The sequence below is a fragment of the Danio rerio genome, chromosome 23, assembly GCF_052040795.2.
Source record: "Danio rerio strain M-AB ecotype USA chromosome 23, GRCz13ab, whole genome shotgun sequence".
NCBI lineage: Eukaryota > Metazoa > Chordata > Actinopteri > Cypriniformes > Danionidae > Danio > Danio rerio.
Window position 1 is genome coordinate 40,563,962 of NC_141043.1, and position 20,747 is coordinate 40,584,708.

The following is a 20,747-nucleotide window of genomic DNA, read 5'->3' on the forward strand; positions in this document are numbered from 1 at the left end:
CAGTTTGTTTATATCCTAGTAGATCGACAGTTCCTGAAACACTCAGACCAGCCCGTCTGGCACCAACAACCATGCCACGTTCAAAGCCATTTAAATTACCTTTCTTCCCCATTCTGATGCTCAGTCTGAGCTGCAGCACATTGTCTTGACCATGTCTACATGCCTAAATGCATTGAGTTGCTGCTATTTTGACTTCAGATTATTGCTGGCAAATGGAAAAAACCTAGTGATTTGAAGCATGGTGAGAAAGTATAAAGCTTTAAAATGACAAATAATATTTAAGTATTTTATTAAATGATAAGAAGCCATTTTCTGAATTCTTTTTAATTTTATTTGAAAATAGCAAACAGCATTAAATTTCAGCTCACGCAGGCACGAGTGATTTCTATTCCCAACCGTTCCCAAATCAATCATTGCAACACAAGAACAAACTCAATCTGGAAGAATATATATATATATATATATATATATATATATATATATATATATATATATATATATATATATATATATATATATATTTTTTTTTTTTTTTGTCCTGCTTAATATTATTTGGATTATAGCAGATTCATACATCTTTTGACATTTCTAGAGCTGTGGCCAAAAAAAAAAGAAAAAAAAAATTCGTAAAAAAAATTCTGAGATTTACTTAATGCAAACGGTATTCTCTCGAATCGAATCTGATCTTAGTTTTTAACAGCAGACTGCACTTTAGGCTAGGCCAGTTTTTCAAAGCAGATGGCACTTTAAGCTAGTTTTTAACTGCTAACGATGCTCTAGGCTAGTTTTTAAAAGCAAATGGTACTATAGGCTTGTTTTTTCTAGATGCCTCACTAGGCTAGTTTATAACAGCAGATGGTGTTCTAGGCTAGTTTTTAACCGCAGACTGTGCTCTAGGCTAGCTCTTAACAGAAAATGCACTGTATGCTAGTTTTTAAACCACAGACAGCACTCTAGATTAGTCTTTAAAAACAGATATCGCTCTAGGGTAGTTTTTAAGAGATGGCGCATTAGGCTAGTTTTTAACAGCAAGAAATGCCCTAGGCTAGTTTTTAACAACTAGGCTAGTTTAACAACAGATGGTGCTCTAGGCTAGTATTTGACAGCAGATGGCGCTCTATGCTAGTTTTAAACAACAGATGGTGCTCTAGGCTACTTTTTAACAGCAGATGATGCTTTGCGCTAGTTTTTAACAGCAGATGGTGCTCTAGGCTAGTTTTGAACAGCAGATGGTGCTCTAGACTAGTTTTTAACAGCAGATGGTGCTCTAGGCTAGTTTTTAACAGCAGATGGTGCTCTAGGCTAGTATTTAGCAGCAGATAATGCTTTACACTAGTTTTTAACAGTAGACGGCGCTCTAGGCTAGTTTTTAACAACCTATGGTGCTCTAGGCTAGTTTTTAATAGCAGGCGACGCTCTAGGCTAGTTTTTTTTCAAGCAGATGCCACTCTATACTAGTTTTTAACAGCTAACAGAGATCCAGACTTGGCTAGTTTTAAAAGCAGATTGTGCTAGGCTATTATTTTCAAGACGCTGCTCATGGCTAGTTTATAACAGCAGATGACGCTCTAGGCTAGCTTTTAACCACAGACAATGTTCTAGGCTAGCTTTTATCCAAAAACAGCACTCTAGGCTAGTTTTTTGACTGCAAACAGAGCTCCAAGGTAGTTTTTTTAACAGGCTAGTTTTTGACAAATGGCACTCTAGGCTAGTTTTTTACAGCAGATGACGCTTTACGCTAGATTTTAACAGCAGATGGCGCAGATGGCGTTCTAAGCTAATTTTTAACAACCAATGGTGCTCTAGGCTAGTTTTTTACCAGCAGATGGTGCTCTAGGGTAGTATTTAACAGCAGACTGTGCAGTAAACTAATTATTTTAGGGAAAATTTTGTGCTTTAGGCTAGTATTTAACAGCTAACTGTTAAACTGTTAACTGAGCTAACACTCTAGGCTAGAATAGTTTTTAAAAGCAGACTGCACTCTAGGGTAGTATTTTCAGAACGTTGCTCTAGGCTAGTTTATATTAACAGAGGGCGCTCTAGACAAGTATTTAACAGCAGATGGCAATGTAGACTGTTTTTTAACAGACGGCAGTCGACATTAGTTAAAAGTAGATGGTTCCCTAGGCTAGTTTTTAACAGCAGTTTGTGCACTCTAGGCTATATTTTGCAAGACACTGCTCTAGGCTAGTTTTTAACAGGAGATGGCGCTCTAGGCTAGTTTTTTTAAAGACTGTGCTATACGCTAGTATTTTCAAACATAAAGCATTCTAGGTTACTTTTTAACAGCAGACTCCAGGCTAGTTTTTTCAATCAGACACATCTCTGGGCTAGTTTTCAACAACAAACAGTGCTCTTGGTCAGTTTTTAACAGCAGACCACACTCTAGGATAGTTTATTACAGCAGATGGTGCTCTATGTTTATTATTTAATTGTACACTTTTACAATTCTCATGAGGAAGAGTGTGCATTGGGGTGAACTGTGTAAGTTGACTTACTGCATGTCACAAAATTAATGTAAACACAGCTCACTATGAAAACCTTTGTAAGTTGCTTAAACATTTCCTACTTTATTAACGATGATTTTAGTTTGAGGCGGTATTTGTTAGGAATTGGATGCAAGCAGAAGAGTATGGGTTTTTGTAAAGGATACAGTGCCTATTATTAAATAGCCTAAAACACACTCTGCTGTTAAAAAACTAAGCTCAGAACAATTCAAGAGAGTTTAGCGATGCATTTGGAGAATCAGAATTGATATCTCGAACCATTTTTTTCATCACAGCTCTAGATAAAGGCATGAAATGCTATGCCTCATTTCAAGTACTATATATTCACAATAAGGCCTTTAACTGTTATACAGCGAGACGATTCTATCTATTGTCGCCCGGCATATGGGGCACTTCTTAGGTTCAGGCAGGGCCCTATAACACCCCTCACAGGAACACACATGACCACACTCCAAAAACACACAAGAACGCTTGTGATTCAAGCAAATTGTGCATGCTGTGGGAGAAACATCCTCCTCCGCCAAGTGGAGCTCCTGAAAACGTTTACTCTGCCACTTCCGGTATTCATCTAGCACACTTTGCTCTTTCCTCCGCTCCTTTCGCAGCACATACTGTCTCCAAAGCAGGTAGAAAAATGTAGCGCAGGCAGTTAATCCAAAAAGCACCGTCAAGACCCTCCAGATCCTCAAGTGAGCCTCTTGTTTGCTGAGGAGCGTGTCATAATCCAGGCGGCTGAGGAAGTACCGCAAGCCCTGTTTTGGCGGTTGAAGACGCACCAGATTGTTGTCCAGCACTAGTTCCCCTACACCAGTCATGCTGGCACCCAAACGTAGCATTTCTTCGGTCTCCTGGATGCCCTGTGGACGCTCGCCACTGATGAAGTGGCCAATGACGTTGGTCAGAGACTGCTGGGAAGGGTGGAAGTTTTCATATGTGGTCTCTAGATCCAGTTCAGCCGCATCAAGGGGACGGAGCACTCGGACTGTTGTGGGTACAGTGTCGTCGTGTGGGGCGAGGTCAAAGGGAACGGTGTTGGTGCGCTGGTGGATGACCTTTTCACAGTCATTCCTAAGAATAAGTTAAGAAATTATTGCTTTTAGTATTAAATTATAATGTTAGGATATTGGTGGTGCATAAGGTTATGAAGAATAATTAACTATTAAATCCAGGGTTTCTAAAGGTTTCATTACGTCAAATTTAGGGACCATATTTAAGACCATTAAGAAGGAAATTTTAGATTTATGCAGGACTAGACATGGGGCGATAACTCGTTTCAAGGTTTACACGATTTAGAAAGTCAAGGTTTTAAAACCGCTAAAATAATCTATTATACTACTGTTCCTAGAGTATATGTAAGTTTTCTTTGTATGTGTTTGTGTGTGTGTTTTTTGATGTGTGGTAAAGAAATCTGTGTTTTTGAAACTAATAAAAATGGCAGAGGTCAATGATTTATTTTAATTATTTAGCCTGACATGTTTACTGTTCCAAAATATACTGCTCAAAAAAAATAAGAGAACCTTGGAGTTACTTTTATTTTTTGAGCAGTGTATTATAAATGTTTCCTAAAATAAAACGGTCTTCAATGGGGAAAAAAAAAAAGTAGTTTTTTACCCAGACATTTAAAAAAAAACAACATATTTTACAGCAGTAATCACAATATCGTGAAACCGTGGTACTTTTATCCAAGGTTATCATACCGTCAGAAACTTATACCAGCCTATGCCTGTGCAGAACTAAACATTAATGATTATTTCTAATGGCTCGGTTGGGTCAGTGGAATTATCATTACTTTTTTTTTGCCACCAAATGTAATTGTCTTAGCGACATACTTTAATATGTCAAAACAAGAAAACAAGTTGTATACAGTTTTGAGCATAATATTTATTTTTCTAATAAAATTACGAGTTTAACATTATTAAAAGTATATTCACTGTGGAGGCAGATACATAAATAAGCAAAAATAATAAATTTGGACCAAAAACCAACAAATAATTAGTAAAACTAGTCAACCTAATGCACTTCTGTGTTTACATGCCTGTTTAAAAATATTATGTCTACTCCCCTATACTACTGTAAATTAGTTTTTGTATTAATGGAAGATGATGTAAAGGGATATACTGCTCAGTTATTATCATTAGGAACGATGTAATTTTAGATTTCTTTACCTGGTTAGGGAATTTAATTTGGAGAAATTGCTGTAAAAACAAGTCTAACAGCTATTGTGAATTGTATCTCTTTGCAATAAAAAACTTAAACATAAACTTAAAAAAAAAAGGTTTATTAAGGATATATTGTTGGTGATTTGGATGGATGTCAGCCCGATCGGGTAGCTTTACTTAGACAGATGAAAATGAAGACCCGAATTTTGTTTTTGAAATTTAAGATTTTAAGACACCACGGGCACCCTGTAAATAATGATAAAAAAGTATACTTAGTATATTATTATTATGAAGTATTATCTAATTGAACGAACTCAAGAATGGTTAATGTTTCTAAAAAGTAGAAACTAATAAAACAAATATTAAAATCTTTATTAGAGAATAAAATATCTGAATAAAGTACAATTATATAATACAATACATGAATCTCAATTTATTTATTTGTATATTTACTTATAATCATATATATATATATATATATATATATATATATATATATATATATATATATATATATATATATATATATATATATATATATATACACACACACACACACACACACACACACACACACACACACACAGTTGCAGTCAGAATTATCACCCCCCCTTTGAATTTCCTCTTTTAAATATTTGCCAAATGACTTTTATCAGAGCAAGGGAATTTCCACAATATGTCTGATAATATTTTTTTTAAATAAGTCTTATTTGTTTTATTTAAGCTAGAATAAATGCATTATTTAATTATAAAAAACACTAAGATCAAAATTATTAGCCCCTTTAAGCTATAAATATTTTTTTAATAATCTACACAACAAACCATTGTTCTACAATAACGTGCCTAATTACCCTAACCTGCCTAGTTAACCTAATTAAACAAGTTGATAGTGTAAAAGAAGATAAATTATATTTAATTTACATACTTTTGCAAATATTTCAATGTGATTATATTAACTTAATGTGAAGTATTTCAGACAAATACAAATATACAGCAAAATCACACAAACACAAATTCTGAATATATACCATAAATTCGTTGTGCGATTCCACACCATCTTCTTCTCGTTTAGGGTCAACCTCTGGATGACCCCTTTACAGTTGTCAACAAACTGGCTGTTCAGGGTTTCTTTCACTGAGCGCACAACTCCTAAACAGAGACAGTATTAATCAAACTACTAGAACATTAACACCCAATAAATACTACTTTAGTGAGCAAATAATTACTTAATATTAATAGGAACAACAATATCCACAATTAAAGCCCTACCTTCAATAACTGCATAGGGAACACATTTTCCTGGTGCTTCACTGAGAATAGTTTTCAGCTCTGGGTTTAATGACATCTTCTTGGCTTCCTGTCAAACAGAATATTAATCACTTTACTGATATTGGCAATACGATGAACACATCAGGCTTGCTTTCTCACCCTTAATCTCGCAACATGGCTGGATTTCCTCTTGTATATGGTGTATAGAACAGCTGTCAGTGCTGAACTAGTGGCCAGCAACACAATCTGTGCTGTGGAGGGTTTGCCGCTGGCCTCCATCCTTCAATCTACACACCAGCTGGGTATAAAGAGTACAGGCAACATTATTTTACTATGAAACATACTATTGTACACAATACAAAACATAAGCGATTACTGTGTGATCTGGTTGACGAGAGCAACACTTTATACATGTTTGAGGTCAACAACGTCTCTAGTTTGACCAACGAATTCTTCAAGGGTCATATTTTAAATTATTTATATTTTTTATGAGATAATAATGTAATCCAGGGTAACTTTGTGACATATATTGTAGGAAATGAAATGTGAAAACGAAACGGCTAATACAAACTAGCATGAGTTGCTAGCAATGCCTCCGATAACAACAGCCTAAATTTGAGCTCTCACGCAAATTGTTGTAAACATATTCATAAATATTTTATTGAGCCTATACAGAATGAGCATTGTTCAAGTTTGTAAACGGTTATTCAATAGAATAAACATACACCAAAGGAAAATGTTATTTGAGTTACCTTCACTAAAGTTGTGCTGGCGTTCACTGTCAACTCGAGTCGCTTCATAATAAAAGTCCTGGAAGCGACTCTCTTTTTTTTGCAAATAACCAAAGACTCTAGAATACATAATGCATTGAATGGTATTTAATATAACTGTCAAACATATATGATTATGTAATAGCATATGTAACAGTCATACAAAACTTACTCAGTGATGCATAACATGCATTACATAAAACATACTAAATTAAATATATGGGGAATCCATCATATTTAAATTATTAGATTCTATAGTTTTTTTTCATTATTAGACTTTTTTAAACACTTTTTGTTACTTGTAATTGAGGTCAAAGAATTATAAAATATTTTTAAAATCTTTACAAAAAAATTAAAGTAGAGCTTTTTTTCATTTTGTAAAATGAATCAATCCTGAAACCTGTTTCCAAAAATCATCAGAATATTTATAAGTACAAAACAGATGTAAAAAACTTTGAGGATCAGTGTTACAAAAAAAATAAATAGATAAATAAATTAAAATAAAAATTAAAAAAGTAAAAAAATAAATAAAAAACATTGTGGTGAAATGTCTTAGAAACTTATTAATAAATATATTACAGGGATTTTTAAATGAAATTCTTTGACCTTATTTGGGAGTAAAAACTTATTGTTGACCAAATATAATCTATAAAAGGTAAAGGAAAATTTTGTTTTTATTTTAAAATGGCTTTCGCAAACAACCATCTTGAATTAGACATTTTTCTGATATAGAAGTAATAGTTTTTTTTATATCTAAGATATTGATACCACCTAGTACATTTTTTGCAATTTTCTTTAAGACTGAGTTATAAAAAAGATGAATTTTCATTAAGTAAAGCAGTTTATAAGAGATGTTTTTCACAATCAAATTATAAATATTATAATCAAATTATAATCACACACACACACACACACACACACACACACACACACACACAAAAATCCCTGAAGAAGAAAAAAAAATATGTTAGGTATAAATCTCACTACTGTTTATTAAATAGTAGTGAAACAAAAACAAATCCCTTGTCAAACCAATCTTTTTTAAAATATTCGTTATATTAACTAAGTTATGTTTCAAGGCAATTTTTCTTGGAAGGGACTCTCAGCTGGAGCAAAACATTGTCACCTCAAAACTGGCAATGTGAGCACAATTATAGGATTTTGTATTCTGTGAGGATTTTGGTTAAAGTCAGTCTAAATGTTTGAAACGATAAAAAATGATTATATTACTGTTTTCCTCAGTTTTAACTAAATATTGGTTCTAATAAGGGTGTACGATATACAATGATATACAGTGACTTTTTCATTGTATGATATACAATGAAAAAATAAATAAATAAATGTGTGTGTGTGTGTGTGTGTGTGTGTGTGTGTGTGTGTGTGTGTGTGTGTGTGTATGGATGAATGAATGGATGGATGGATGGATAGATATTTAATTTTTAAAATTAATGAAAATAAAAAAATAGAAAGAATAATAATAAAAAGAAACATGACTGCTAAAACAAATATAATTGTACTTTAATTAAACACATTTAAGTACAATTTTTTAACCTTTGAAAATAAATATTTAAAGTATTAGTATAATTTAAATATGAGAAATTTAGTAAAAAAAAATATATAGTTACCTTCACTAAAGTTGTGCTGGCCTTCACTGGCAACTCGAGCCGCTTCATAATAAAAGCCCTAAAAGCGAACTCTCAGGTGGTAATCAGGGAATCAATTCCGATAATGAGAGACCCCTGAATGAACCGACTGAACTCTGAATGTCTACACAAACCGTACAAATAAAGGTAAATGAAATTAATAATTCAGTATTAAAATAGCTCCATTGTTTTTTAAGGCTGTTGTGTTAAGAGGCATTTTAGTCTTGATGATACTTTGATAATACACACTTTTTTTTAAAAACTCACACACCGTGACCAACAGTCAGAGTAACCTAGGCTGCCTGGAAAGGTGATTAGTTTAATAAAAGTTTGTGTTGTTTATTTTTCTGGCCAAAATATGACATTTCATTGTTTCTGTCTTTGATTAAAGTGGTTAATATTTCTTATGAGTGTTTTTGTTTCAGTCAAAGATATTTGTTGATTAATATATGGATGTTGTTTTTCTTAATACACTGTGTACTGTAGATGGCAGTGTCGAGTCATGCTGAGACAGTCAAATAGAGCTAAAATTAAAAGTTAAACTACTTTTTTCCAATGAACAATGGGTTATGGAGTTATTTTCAACATGTAGAGTACTGTAATTTAATGCTGTAAAAGAAGCAGCATGACTACAAGGTGTGTGTCAATGCATGAAGCTGTGTTAGAATTTGCATGATAAAACTGACAGTCATTCATTCATCATACTTTTCAGTACCACAGCTTGCTCCTATTCATACTGATTTATGAGATGATCCCCATCAGAACATATTCGTGCATTATTAAACTTTTTTTTTAAACCAAGGAAGATATTGATGTCCCACATGCTCTATGCAGATCGTTTAACTTATTTATATGACTATGATTAAATGCAGACAGTTTAAGTGCTGCTTGATGACTGATGAGATGCACACAGCACAGATGATAGAAATGTGAATTAAATGTTTTGATCCATAATAGCAACAGCTTACAATGGAAAAATATAGCATGCTGATGGCATGTTTTTTTGTGCTATTGAAGATACGAAAACGCATTATCATGCTAAGTCATGGTATATATTAATATACCAAAACAAAGCAAGTCGAGACCTCGTGATTTTTGTTATGTGTTTGTGTAATGTATGTGCATAGATTGACATGTACTTGTAATTGTGTAAGAAAATACTTAAGTTCTGATACACACACACACACACACACACACACACACACACACACACACACACACACACACACACACACACACACACACACACACACACATATATATATATATATATATATATATATATATATATATATATATATAAAACAACAATTAATATGTATTTATCTTCTCTCAAAGATCATCATGTTCAAGGAAACAGTTTGGAGCAGCTTTAGAGAAAAGCAACCTTGATGTTCACAGGTAATCTCAATTTAAATATTTTGTCTGGATTGTTACAACTTTTCAAATATGTTTAGTTTCACAAACTGATATCGAGAGGAGCACATGATATGATTGATCGCAGCTGGTCTCTCATCTGTAATCATTAGTAAACCAATCAGATTATTCCAAACTCACTATAAATAGCCAGCTTAAAGCTGCGGTCACACTAGACTTTGAGCTTGCGAAATCCTGTCGTACGGCACTGCTAAGAGTGGCGGGACTAAGCAAGATGATTAGATGTTTAAAAAAGCGAATGATTGGTCCATATTTTAAACTTCTGTACAGAGAGGTCATGTTTTGATCCTCGATTGGTCTCACGCAGTCAAGTGATGCGATTTCGTAGGTCAGAGTTCATCAAGCTTGAACTTTGCAACGCAGCGTGTGCAAAATTTGATGCACGAGCTTGTGTTTCTGGTCTGACGCAGTCACGTGTTTATGATTGGAAGTCTGATGGCAAGAAAAGTGATCGGAAGTTATGATGGCAAGAAAAGTGCGGTGTGACCACAGCTTAAAGCTGTGGAATTAAACAAGATGATTAGACATTCAAAAGAGGGAGTGATTGGTCTATGTTTTAAACTACTGTACAGAGAGGTCATGTTTTGATCCTCGATTGGTCTCACGCAGTCAATGCGATTTTCAGGTCAGAGTTCATCAAGCTTGAACTTTCCAACACTGCAAACTGTGAAACTTGTCGCACAAACTTTCATTTCCAGTCTGACGCATTCGTTTGTGTATGAATGGAAGTCTTTACGGAGAAAAGTGCAGCGTGACTGCAACTTCACTCCCTTATCTTTGTTTTTTGAAGAATCCCCGTTCACCCCACTTCTTTTTACAAGGGGGAGTTCTTGAGAGCTACCTGATCTTGTACCCCCTTACATGCTAAATGACCGGCGGGATCCTTAGGCTCAATTATCTCCGAGCTCAGGGTTCTCTCCCGGGACAGCATGCCAAACTTGCTATTATTATCATGCAATATGAATGTGTGAACTCTTGAACATCCTTTTGTTTTGAACTGATAAAAGTAGTACTTAACAGTTACAGCCCCAAACACAGATGAAAGTACGTTTTTGATCTTTTGAGTTGGATGAACACAGTTGGACCATCCCAGACTTATCTGATCCTACAGGCCAAAATCTGTATTCTGTTCTTGTAATGTTCACTTGGGATGAAAGTCATCCAATGTTGGATGCTTTTAAGCACAGATCTGCAGTGTAGCTTTCCATTAAAAAAAAAAAAAAGCAGAAAATCAAGAACTTGACAACAGTGTTGGGCACATTTCTTTAAAAAGAGTAATTAGTTATAGTTACTTTTTACAAATAGGATAAATAGTTGCATCATTTTAAAAGTAATTAATTACCAGAGAAAATAACTATTATGTTTTTTAAAATCTGATTCGTCAAATGACTATAAAATGAATCTAAAATGTTGTACACTAATCTACACTATTTTAATGTTGTTGTAGGACAATGTGAGAGCCATCGGCATCATGTCCTCAACTATGTTTCTCAAAATTATTTTGTTTAATTCTGTCTGAGTAATACATGTTTTTGTGGTGGGAAAAAAAAGATGTATTTGCTTTGACGTCGTGGCTTCATCTCCTCTTCTGGTAGCAGAGCAGCTCACGTTATCACCTGTGTAGCCACTAATTTTGTGGCGGCGTGTGACGATGTGATGTGCTTCATTAGATTAGAATTACTTGTCAGCGACGCAGCAGAGAGAGTTTTTTTTTTTCTGAGCATAAGTTGCACGATACATAAACATTCTTGCCTTTCACCTCAATGAGGGGAAAGTAGTGTTTTATTTCCAGTTTGTAAAGTCTACCTTTGTATTTGTTGGATTTGCCATTGTTCTGACTTCTGGTCATTGGTGTGTGCCATTGACTTTGCATGTGCTTGTGTTAACACCTCTCCTACTCTGCCTCTGATTGGCCAATGATGGAAGTTTACTCAATCTAAGCCAATTATGTTCTCAGTTACACCACGTTCACAGACACGCCAATCATCATGTCTCGCCCCATCCCCGAACACAGGGGCGGACTGGCCATCATTATATATATTTTTAATAGGGCAAATAAAAATTTTTTCCATTTGGGCCATTTGAAAAATGCCTTAGCCTTTAGCCTTTAATGGGCCTAAAATTCCATTCATAATGGTCTTAAAGTCTTAAATTTAACTCTGTGAAACCTGCAGAAACCATGAACTACTTAAATGCACACAAACTTGTCAACAAAGAGTCACTGTCATTTCTGGAGGAGATTCGCCATCCTCACCAAGTTGTGGATTACTTCTAAAGAACAGTGCGATCTGACGAAGCATTATTCGGAGGATGATTGTGTAACACAGCCATAAATAAGGTTGGTGTCGTGATCTCATTCCTTTCAAGTGCACATGCGAATTAACTTGGGCAGTCTAAAAATAGGCTGCTGTTGTTTGATTCCGACATTTAGAAACAAAACTTCTGAGACAGTTGTTGCTTAATTTTATTGGTAATTCCAAATATGTAATGTAATCGTAAGCTTGGCAAACAGTTTTACCTAGCCTCACAAGTGCTGATTTTTCAGGTCATTCAGAGAAAGTTTCCGAAACAGGAGTAACATCTTCAGTTTATAAAGATTTGTTGTTCACCAAGTGATGTGCAGTTCAGTGATGGCTGACTAATGCGAACATCAAGCAGAAGCAGAAACATGTGAGAAAATGCCCTTTCCACATCAACAGCTGACTCACCAGAGGACGGCATGAGCCTCGGGCCTCGGCTTTAACATTACTCACCTTGTTGAGGGAACGAGTAAACTGTTTGTGTTGTGTACAGCCTGCTGTTCCTTACCCCCCGAAGACACTCAGACAAGAAAACACTGTGCCCACTCAAGCACGTACTGGAAAAAGTGTAGACAGATGGACGGGCGGGCAACAAACAGGAGGATATAGCTGGATACCAGATGTGTCTGCATTAGTGCCGTAGAGCGCGTCTATGAAGGTGTATGGGGATACAGATGTACTATACGCATACGCATACACACTTGTGCTTTTAAACCAAAATTACAGAAAGTTTCCAGATGGATTGTGTTTACATGAAGCAATTAAGCAGGACGTGTAGGTGGGTTCTTGTGTTTATTAGTAGTTTTTAGGGAACTTCAATAAGTAATATACTTAGTTTAATGGTCTTGTTGATTAATTGAATCAGGGAAATGTCTCTTAATTTTATTTTGTAGCTAATTCAGACGTTTTTATTTTTTCAAATTCCTTTTATTAGGTTTTCTTCATGGAACACAATTACAACATTTTATTTTATAAATATCCTTCCATCTTGTTGTTATCTTCGATTACTCTAAATAAACATTTCCCTCCCTTAACAGCCTAAAACCTTCCATTGAAAAAAAACGAAATAAACATAATTAATAAGTAAAATAAAATGAATAATAAATATAGATATTCATATATTATTGCTCAGCTTAAGAGTCAAGAGAGTTATCCAGGAGATAATCTAAAAAGGGGCACCACACCCAGTCAAAGGTCTTTAAAGAACCAGTAAGTAATAGTTTATATATCTTTTTCAATTTAATGCAAATAAACACTTATTTTATCCATGCATCAAGAGGGTGGAGAGATGTTTCCACTTTTAAAAGGATTACACCTGTTTCGCATCGCAAGCGCGAGGAGAACGTGCACAGCGCATCCACATCGCTTGTGGAGAGCAGAAACAGCTCGCAGGCGTTTGCCTTCGACAGCTTTTACACAGATCAATCTATCTCTGTCTGTTCTATCTAGTTACCCACCTATCTATTTATTTATAAATACACTTATTAAAAACTTTTTATCTGCACAAAGGCTTGCAGCAACTTCCTCTATGCCGTTTTCTTAACCCGCAAGTGTTTATTTTACAATATACAGATATTAAAGAACAGTTTGTGTCCCACGCTCTGAGGAGTGTCATTCATGTATTTTAAGGTGCACTTGGTCAGAAGACAATCGCATGCGATATCTTGTAATTTTGTTTTTGATTGTCAGGATTGTACAGTCATAATGATATTTATACATGTTGAAAATAGTGTGGAACTTACTAAGCAAAACTAATACTAAAATTGTTTTAAATTTGGTTTTGTAGTTCATGTCCATTTGTTTGTTGCTTTTAATCGTTTAAGTTCATCTGAGATACTGTATTAAAATCAGAGGATATTATCGGTGCATTTAATGGGTAAAATTGCTACTTTTTACTGTCATTCAATGTGTTTTTTGGTCATTATCAATGCAATATTTGACCCTACAAAATTTTTATTCTACCAATGATGAAACTGTGCTAGGATGATGAACCCTTAAGCACACTTTTGTGAGGTTCAAAGAGGAGAGAATATGCAGTACTGTATGTTTTCCCATTTAATTTCCAATGTGCTGCTGATGGAGAGGAAGTTAGAGGCTGGTAATTATGCTGCATTATGCATCATCAAAAACTGAGCTGAATCCAGTGATACGTTACATTTAAGATGCAGAAGTTGTGATTCTCCAGCAGCAAACTAGATATAAACAAAATATTAAGTCACTTAGTTTAGAGAACACTCAAGTCTCATTTATTTTATCTTAAAAACAAAACACGGTGCTCACCACATAGAAGTACACAACTCTCAATACTATTAAATTATAAATTTGTGCATTGACATTATTTTAGTCTGTACTGAATCCAAATCTGTGGCTAATCTTACAAAATAACTTACAATTGCAGTCCAAAAAGGGATAGAGCCAAATGTATATGTTAGGGAACATTATTGAATAAAAGCACAGTGGCTAAGTGGTTAGCACTGTCACCTCACAGCAAGAAGGTCGCCGGTTTGAGTCCCGGCAGCTGTTTTCATTTCTATGGTAACCAATTGGCAGGACACTCCAGGATTGCTGGATAATAAAAACTGCAAAAGTATATGCAATTGACAAAAGCCATTATTTTACCTTAAGATCAACAGACATTCTAATATCAGAGTCTTTGTAAGTACTAATATGCAGTTATTTTCAAAGAAGAAGCTGTGCATATATAGTGATGTAAAGCGTACATATTTTGTATGTTTATATTCTTGGGATAGTTTTGATTGGTTATACAGTTAGTTTTGAGCTAGTTTTGTGGCAAAAGCCTGGCAACTCTAGTGCTGATAGTAAACAGTTATTTCCTTAAATGCTGCACCTGCTTGTGCCATCTGCAGTACACACTATACAGCTAAATTTGGTTGGCAATTCATCTTTTACAGACCCAATCCAGCCATTTTCTTGGAACAACACTGCATTTTACAACCAAATAAAGAATAAAAAAAAATGTACAGAACCAAATAGCTATTTGTTAATGATAGATTTTGACACACATCATTGATGTCTCTCTTTTGTATGCATTCAGTACTTATTATTTTACAAAAATAACAAGAAAATGAGTACAAACCTTGCCTCGTGTATGTTGCCAGATCATCTTAAATAGCACATAAAACAAGCCCATAATAAACAGAAATAAATCCAAATACATTGTAAAGAAAAAAGAATATAAATATTGCTACCTCCAACTAATAACACTATAAACCTGCCAATCATTAACAACAAAAGGATGATTGTAAATGGACATGGCAACACTGCAAGGGTGTGTGGTTAGCAGCCTTCATAACACTCATAAGCTGAACTTTTTAGATGAGACATGGATAAAACAAGGCTAAATTTGGGATGAAAATCTAATAGACATCTAAGATTGCCCAAAACTTTACAGACATTAACATTACAGACAGACTTCACATGCGTAGTCGATCATTCCTGTCTATTTGATAACCCGTAGAACTGTATATTTTTTGACTATTTTATGCACAGTCGCTAAGGCATCTATGTTTGACATCTATGAACACCACAAATACTTAAAATGTCAACCGTGGTGTAATCAAACTGCTGATTGTAACACTGATTTGGTGCTATAATATTCATTTGTATAAAAATAATATACAACACATGGATGGCAAACATGCAAGATATCTGACAGTTGCTATGGTTCCCAAAATTTCAGTATAATTTCAGGAATTTGGTTTGAATTTATGTAATTATGCATATTTAAATGCATTTGCCACTAAAATTTTTAATGTGTAAATGTCTAATGATGAGTGTGGGAGTCGCACTAAAGAATATAAATAATTCAACAGAGCAATGCGTCATGAATGTTTTGCTGGAAAATCAAACTCAGGTAAACATAATTATTCTGTAAAAAGTAAACCGTAAGATTATTTTAAGACTAATTAGTAATACTTATGCATTTATTGACCCAGAATTTGCATTTATTTCATTCAGAATCTAAAGGAACTGACTATTATCCAGCATTGGAATATAAAGCTACCAGACAGACTCAGATAAAGGCATCAGGTGAATAATGATTGGCTCTGGCCTGCATCACAGTAATGCTTTCTACAAACTTCGCCGAGCGCCTTATTTGCATTCGTAGCCTTACATAATGATTATGCAAAAAAGGCTGAATCAGGCCAACCACTTGGACATTTTGTGTCATAATACGCAACACTGCTTAATGGTGGTTTCCCATTTAATTTCCAATGTGCTGCTGATGGAGAGGAAGTTTGAGGCTAGTAATTATGCTGCATTATGCATCATCAAAACCGAGCTGCATCCAGTGATGCGTTATATTAAGATGCAGAAGTTGTGACTCTCCAGCAGCATTCCAGATATAAACAAAAACTAAAGTCACTTAGTTTAGAGAACACTCAAGTCTCATTTATTTTATGTTCAAGACAATATACAGTGGTCAACATTTATTCAATTCAAGTTTATTTGTATAGTGTTTTTTACAATAATCATTGTTTCAAAGCAGCTTTACAAACGGTGCACTTTATTGTATTACAATCAAATTAAGTTAAAGTTACAATCAAATATACTGTATGTTATTTTATACAACAGTTCTGTCTGGTTATTGAATCTGATTGATCCGATCTACGGGTGTGATATTGCTTATATATACAGACCTAGTTAACCTGCATTCTATTGCATAAAGATGATGTCTGTGATCATGTTTGAAGTGTAGTAAGTGTATGTGTTGTCCTGGAATTCCTTGATGGTTGAGTTTCATCTCTTCGTACTGTGTTGTCCTCGATGGTTCGCATGTATCTTTTTTTATTTTTATTAATATTTTCTATAAGAGCTGTGCAATATTGTATTTGTGCATTGACAATATTTTAGTTTGTACTGAATCCAAACATGAGGCTAATCTCAAATACTGTATATAACTTTAGATAGCAGTCCAGAAATTAGTACAGCCAAATGCGTATGTTAGGGAAAAATATTAGATGATTTCAAAAAAGAGAAAAATCAAGAGAAACAAGAAAAATGTAATTATAAACATAATTATGTTTGTTTATTTATTTATTTAGAAAAGGTAATGATTCTCACTCAATTGCTTGGTACTGTTTTTATTTTTTATTTTTTTTACATTTTACGGGTGATTAAAAGACACGTTTCGGCACAAAGCCTTCCTCAGTGTGTGACAATTCTTTAACTCCACCCTTTTATCCCATAGTCAATCACATTCACAATGTGCAATTAGTTAGACCGTCACTCTCATTTCATTAACTATTAATCACAAAATAACTTATAATCTTTTACAGCAATGACGATAAACAATCTTCACATTTCCAACCTCACTCTACAGCAGAGGTGTCAAACTCAATTCCTGGAGGGCCGAAGCCCTGCACAGTTTAGTTCCAACCCTGCTCCAACACACTTACCTGTAGGTTTCAAACAAGCCTGAAGGACTCAATTAGTTTGATCAGGTGTGTTTAATTAGGGTTGGAACTAAACTGTGCAGAGCTGCGGCCCTTTTGTTGTTTTGAGTTTGACACCTTTGCTCTACAGAGATAAAGTGCATCAACTATTATCATTAATCAGGTGTACATCAATACAAAAAAATCAGACAGCTAACATGAAAAAAAAAGTTTGTTTATTTATTTACAAAGTCAAAACAGCTAAAGTTTGAGGAGAATAACATTAAGATGGCTGAAATAATGGTTCTCTCAAACCTGCAGTAATTTATCACAATGTTTCATTAATGTAAATAACATAAAAATATATTTATTACAGTGTATATTTGTCTTCATTAAATTTAGTTTATGAACTTCGATAGTTCATTCATTAATAGTGTAACTCACAGTGCAATAATGTTAGCAAGCACAACTTTGGCTTTTAATAAGACATTAGTAAATGTTGAAATTAAGATTAACTGTGATTGTAATAACTGCTGTACAAGTGTGGACACACTATACCTACACACAGTTCTGTCCAAACAGCTTACAAAAGTTGATTTTCATAATAGCTGCCCTTTTAAGATGGCAGATTACTTAACCTTTTTTTCATTCATACCTATTTTGTTGATTTTAAAATGTATGATAATTAATAATATCAACAATTGTGTGTATTTTATTTGCCAGTATTATAAATTGGCACTCATCTTCTCTTTCTGCTTGTTTTTGTTTTCTTTGTTTTAACAGCACGTTTATCTTATAGGAAAAGTTTAAACAAATCTAATGATACTTTCAATTAACAAACAGCTTGTATGCATATTTATAAATCACCAATGCAATACGCAGATAATGAATAACGAGATACAGTTGAAGTCAAAATTTTTGAGAGGGTGCTCGCTGCAGAGCCATTTGAGCAGAGCTGAGCTCCAGCGAGAGGGAGCATGAGCTCTCGCTCCTCCTCCTGTAAGCTGTTTTAATGCGTACACCAACTCCACCCCTAACCCTACCCCCAGTGACATCACTCGTAGAAGAAGTGCAAAAAAGGTAGAGCTCAAGCTCCCCCTCGCCGGAGCTCAGCTCGCCCAAATGGCTCTGCAGCGAGCACCACTTGAAATTTTTAGTCCCCCTTTGTATTTTTTTTCTTTTTAAAAAAATTACCAAATGATGTTTAACAGAGCAAGGAAATTTTCACAGTATGTCTGATTTTATTTTCTGCAGAAAGTCTTATTTGTTATTTTGGCTAGAATAAAAAGTTGAAAAAAAATTTAAAACCATTTTAAGGTCAATTTTTAGCCCTTTTAAGCTGTATTTTTTCGATTGTCTACAGAACAAACCATCCTTATACAATAACTTGCCTAATTACCCTAACCTGCCTAGTTAACCTAATTAAGCTATTTAAGCCTTTACATGTCACTTTAAGCTGTATAGAAATGTGTTATTAGAAATCAGTTATCAAAACTATTATGTTGAGAAATGTGTTGAGAGATCTTCTCCGTTAAACAGAAATTGGGAAAAAAATAAACAGGGGGACTAATATTTCAGCGGGGCTAATAATTCTGACTTCAACTGAATCTCTTTTATGACAACGGTTATCCTTTTCACAATGCGTCGGCAATACCTTGAGGAGAAAAGAACAAGTGAATCATCTCTTCGAAAAGTAAACGATCCTGCTTTATATTCAGGCTGCATGCATGAGTGTGTGTTTGTTAGTTTTAGTGTGTGGCTCTTGGCACTGGATTTAGCTTTTAGAGTATTATCAGGCCAGCTCATTCTTTACAGTGAGCAGTCCACAGACCTTGTGTTCGGCCATAAATCACACATCTATGAGATCGACCCCTTTTTTCCCCCACGTTCTGCCTAAACTGCTTGCTACATGTCACTGTATTGGCTTATTAAGGACGGCAGAAGCTGATTTGATTAGATGCCTGCTGTCTGTAGGGAGCCGTATAACAAAAACGACTTGTCTTTTTAGTGCTCTGCAGAAACAAAATGAGGAGACTTGAGTTTGTTTGTGCTGCCATGATGTTAGGGTTGCCAGGATGTTGCTTTGCTGTTGCTAAGGTGAGTGGTGACATGAGTGTTGCTACTGTAAGTAAAAGCATAGCGTAAAAGTAAGATCATAGCATAAAAAGGGCTGTCAAAATTAGCGCATTAGTGCATGTGATTAATTAGATGTACTTAACGCTATTAAAAAAATAACGCAGTTGCAGTTTTTTTTTTTTTTTAATTTCCTGTTGTGGCTGCAACGTGTGTTCAGGGATGGCGCTTGGGTGACCTAGGCGGCTGTCTTGGGCAGCAGAATAGTGAGCGAACCTCCCCTGGTCCTCAGTTTTATCCGCTACACCCACCCCCTACCTCACAGTCCTTACTTTCATCCGTGAACCGGTCACTTTTGGCTTGAGGGCAGCATGATTGCCGTTTACCTAGAGCGCCAGTTCAGCTTGCTCTGGCCCTGCATGTGTTTAACGTGCAAAGAAATTTGGATAAGACGCTTTTAGAAGTAAGGTTTCAGTAAAAAACAATTATTGTCGCATCACCAGGCTATCCTGCGTTTCCTCCAGAGTTTTATGCAATTTCGAGTGTTTAATTTTAGGCTTTAACTGCAGTTCAGCAGTTCACTCTCATTCAGCATATTTTCATTCAGGATTTTTTTAATAGAATTTGATACCTCATGGCGAACAGAAAGGAATAACCTCTGCATTTCAGGACTCCTGTGATCCTTTAAGGTAATCAAAAATCGCTGCTTACATGGTCGACTCTTAATCAGTATTATCTTAATCATAAAGCGGAGTATTGGTGTATTGGTGCAGTAAGCTGCTTCCAAGAGCCCTCACATTTCATAAGTTTGACGTGTTTCCCAATGTAAAGCGTCTGCTTCACGTTGCTGTGTCAGAAGCCTTGCTTGTAAAATACAGCCACACTTTAGAATGCTTAGTTTAAGCAAATTTGATGATCGTGCTTGTTGATGAATCTGAAGGGATCCCTCGCTCACCACGTTCGCTGCACTGTGCGCGTTGTCTGTGTGTGTGCGTCCATGCGCGCGTGTGTGCAGTCCTCTTGGAATCCAACATGGAAAGCATTTTTGTTTGTTATTGGCATTGATTGTTTTGAAATTCAAGTGGAACTTACATGCCTGTGCTTTTATTTCTGTAATAAATCATGATTAATCATGATTAATTACAAAAAAGTGTGATTTAATTACGTTAATTCTTAAAATCATTTGACAGCCC

The 20,747-nt window shown here is 35.0% G+C and overlaps 1 protein-coding gene and 1 long non-coding RNA gene across 7 annotated transcripts in view; one reads left to right on the forward strand and one right to left on the reverse strand.

The window, feature by feature from the left end:
- The window catches only part of LOC101884801 (uncharacterized), a 206,739-nt gene that overhangs the window by 58,047 nt on the left and 127,945 nt on the right, over window positions 1-20,747 (forward strand). For 4 of the 6 annotated variants that reach the window (XR_015523860.1, XR_015523855.1, XR_015523856.1 and 1 more), the window contains exons 1-2: window positions 8,377-8,495; window positions 9,687-9,749. This is a non-coding gene — a long non-coding RNA (uncharacterized LOC101884801). Of the gene's footprint in view, window positions 1-8,376; window positions 8,496-9,686; window positions 9,750-20,747 lie in introns of those variants that run through there. The other 2 variants (XR_015523857.1, XR_015523859.1) reach the window with 1 other exon arrangement.
- mul1 (mitochondrial E3 ubiquitin protein ligase 1) lies at window positions 2,392-6,715 on the reverse strand. The gene is given in 5 exon segments (NM_001098760.1): window positions 2,392-3,575; window positions 5,695-5,815; window positions 5,936-6,023; window positions 6,095-6,233; window positions 6,688-6,715. Coding segments are annotated over 4 exon segments (1,059 nt in total). The 5' UTR covers window positions 6,215-6,233; window positions 6,688-6,715; the 3' UTR covers window positions 2,392-2,845.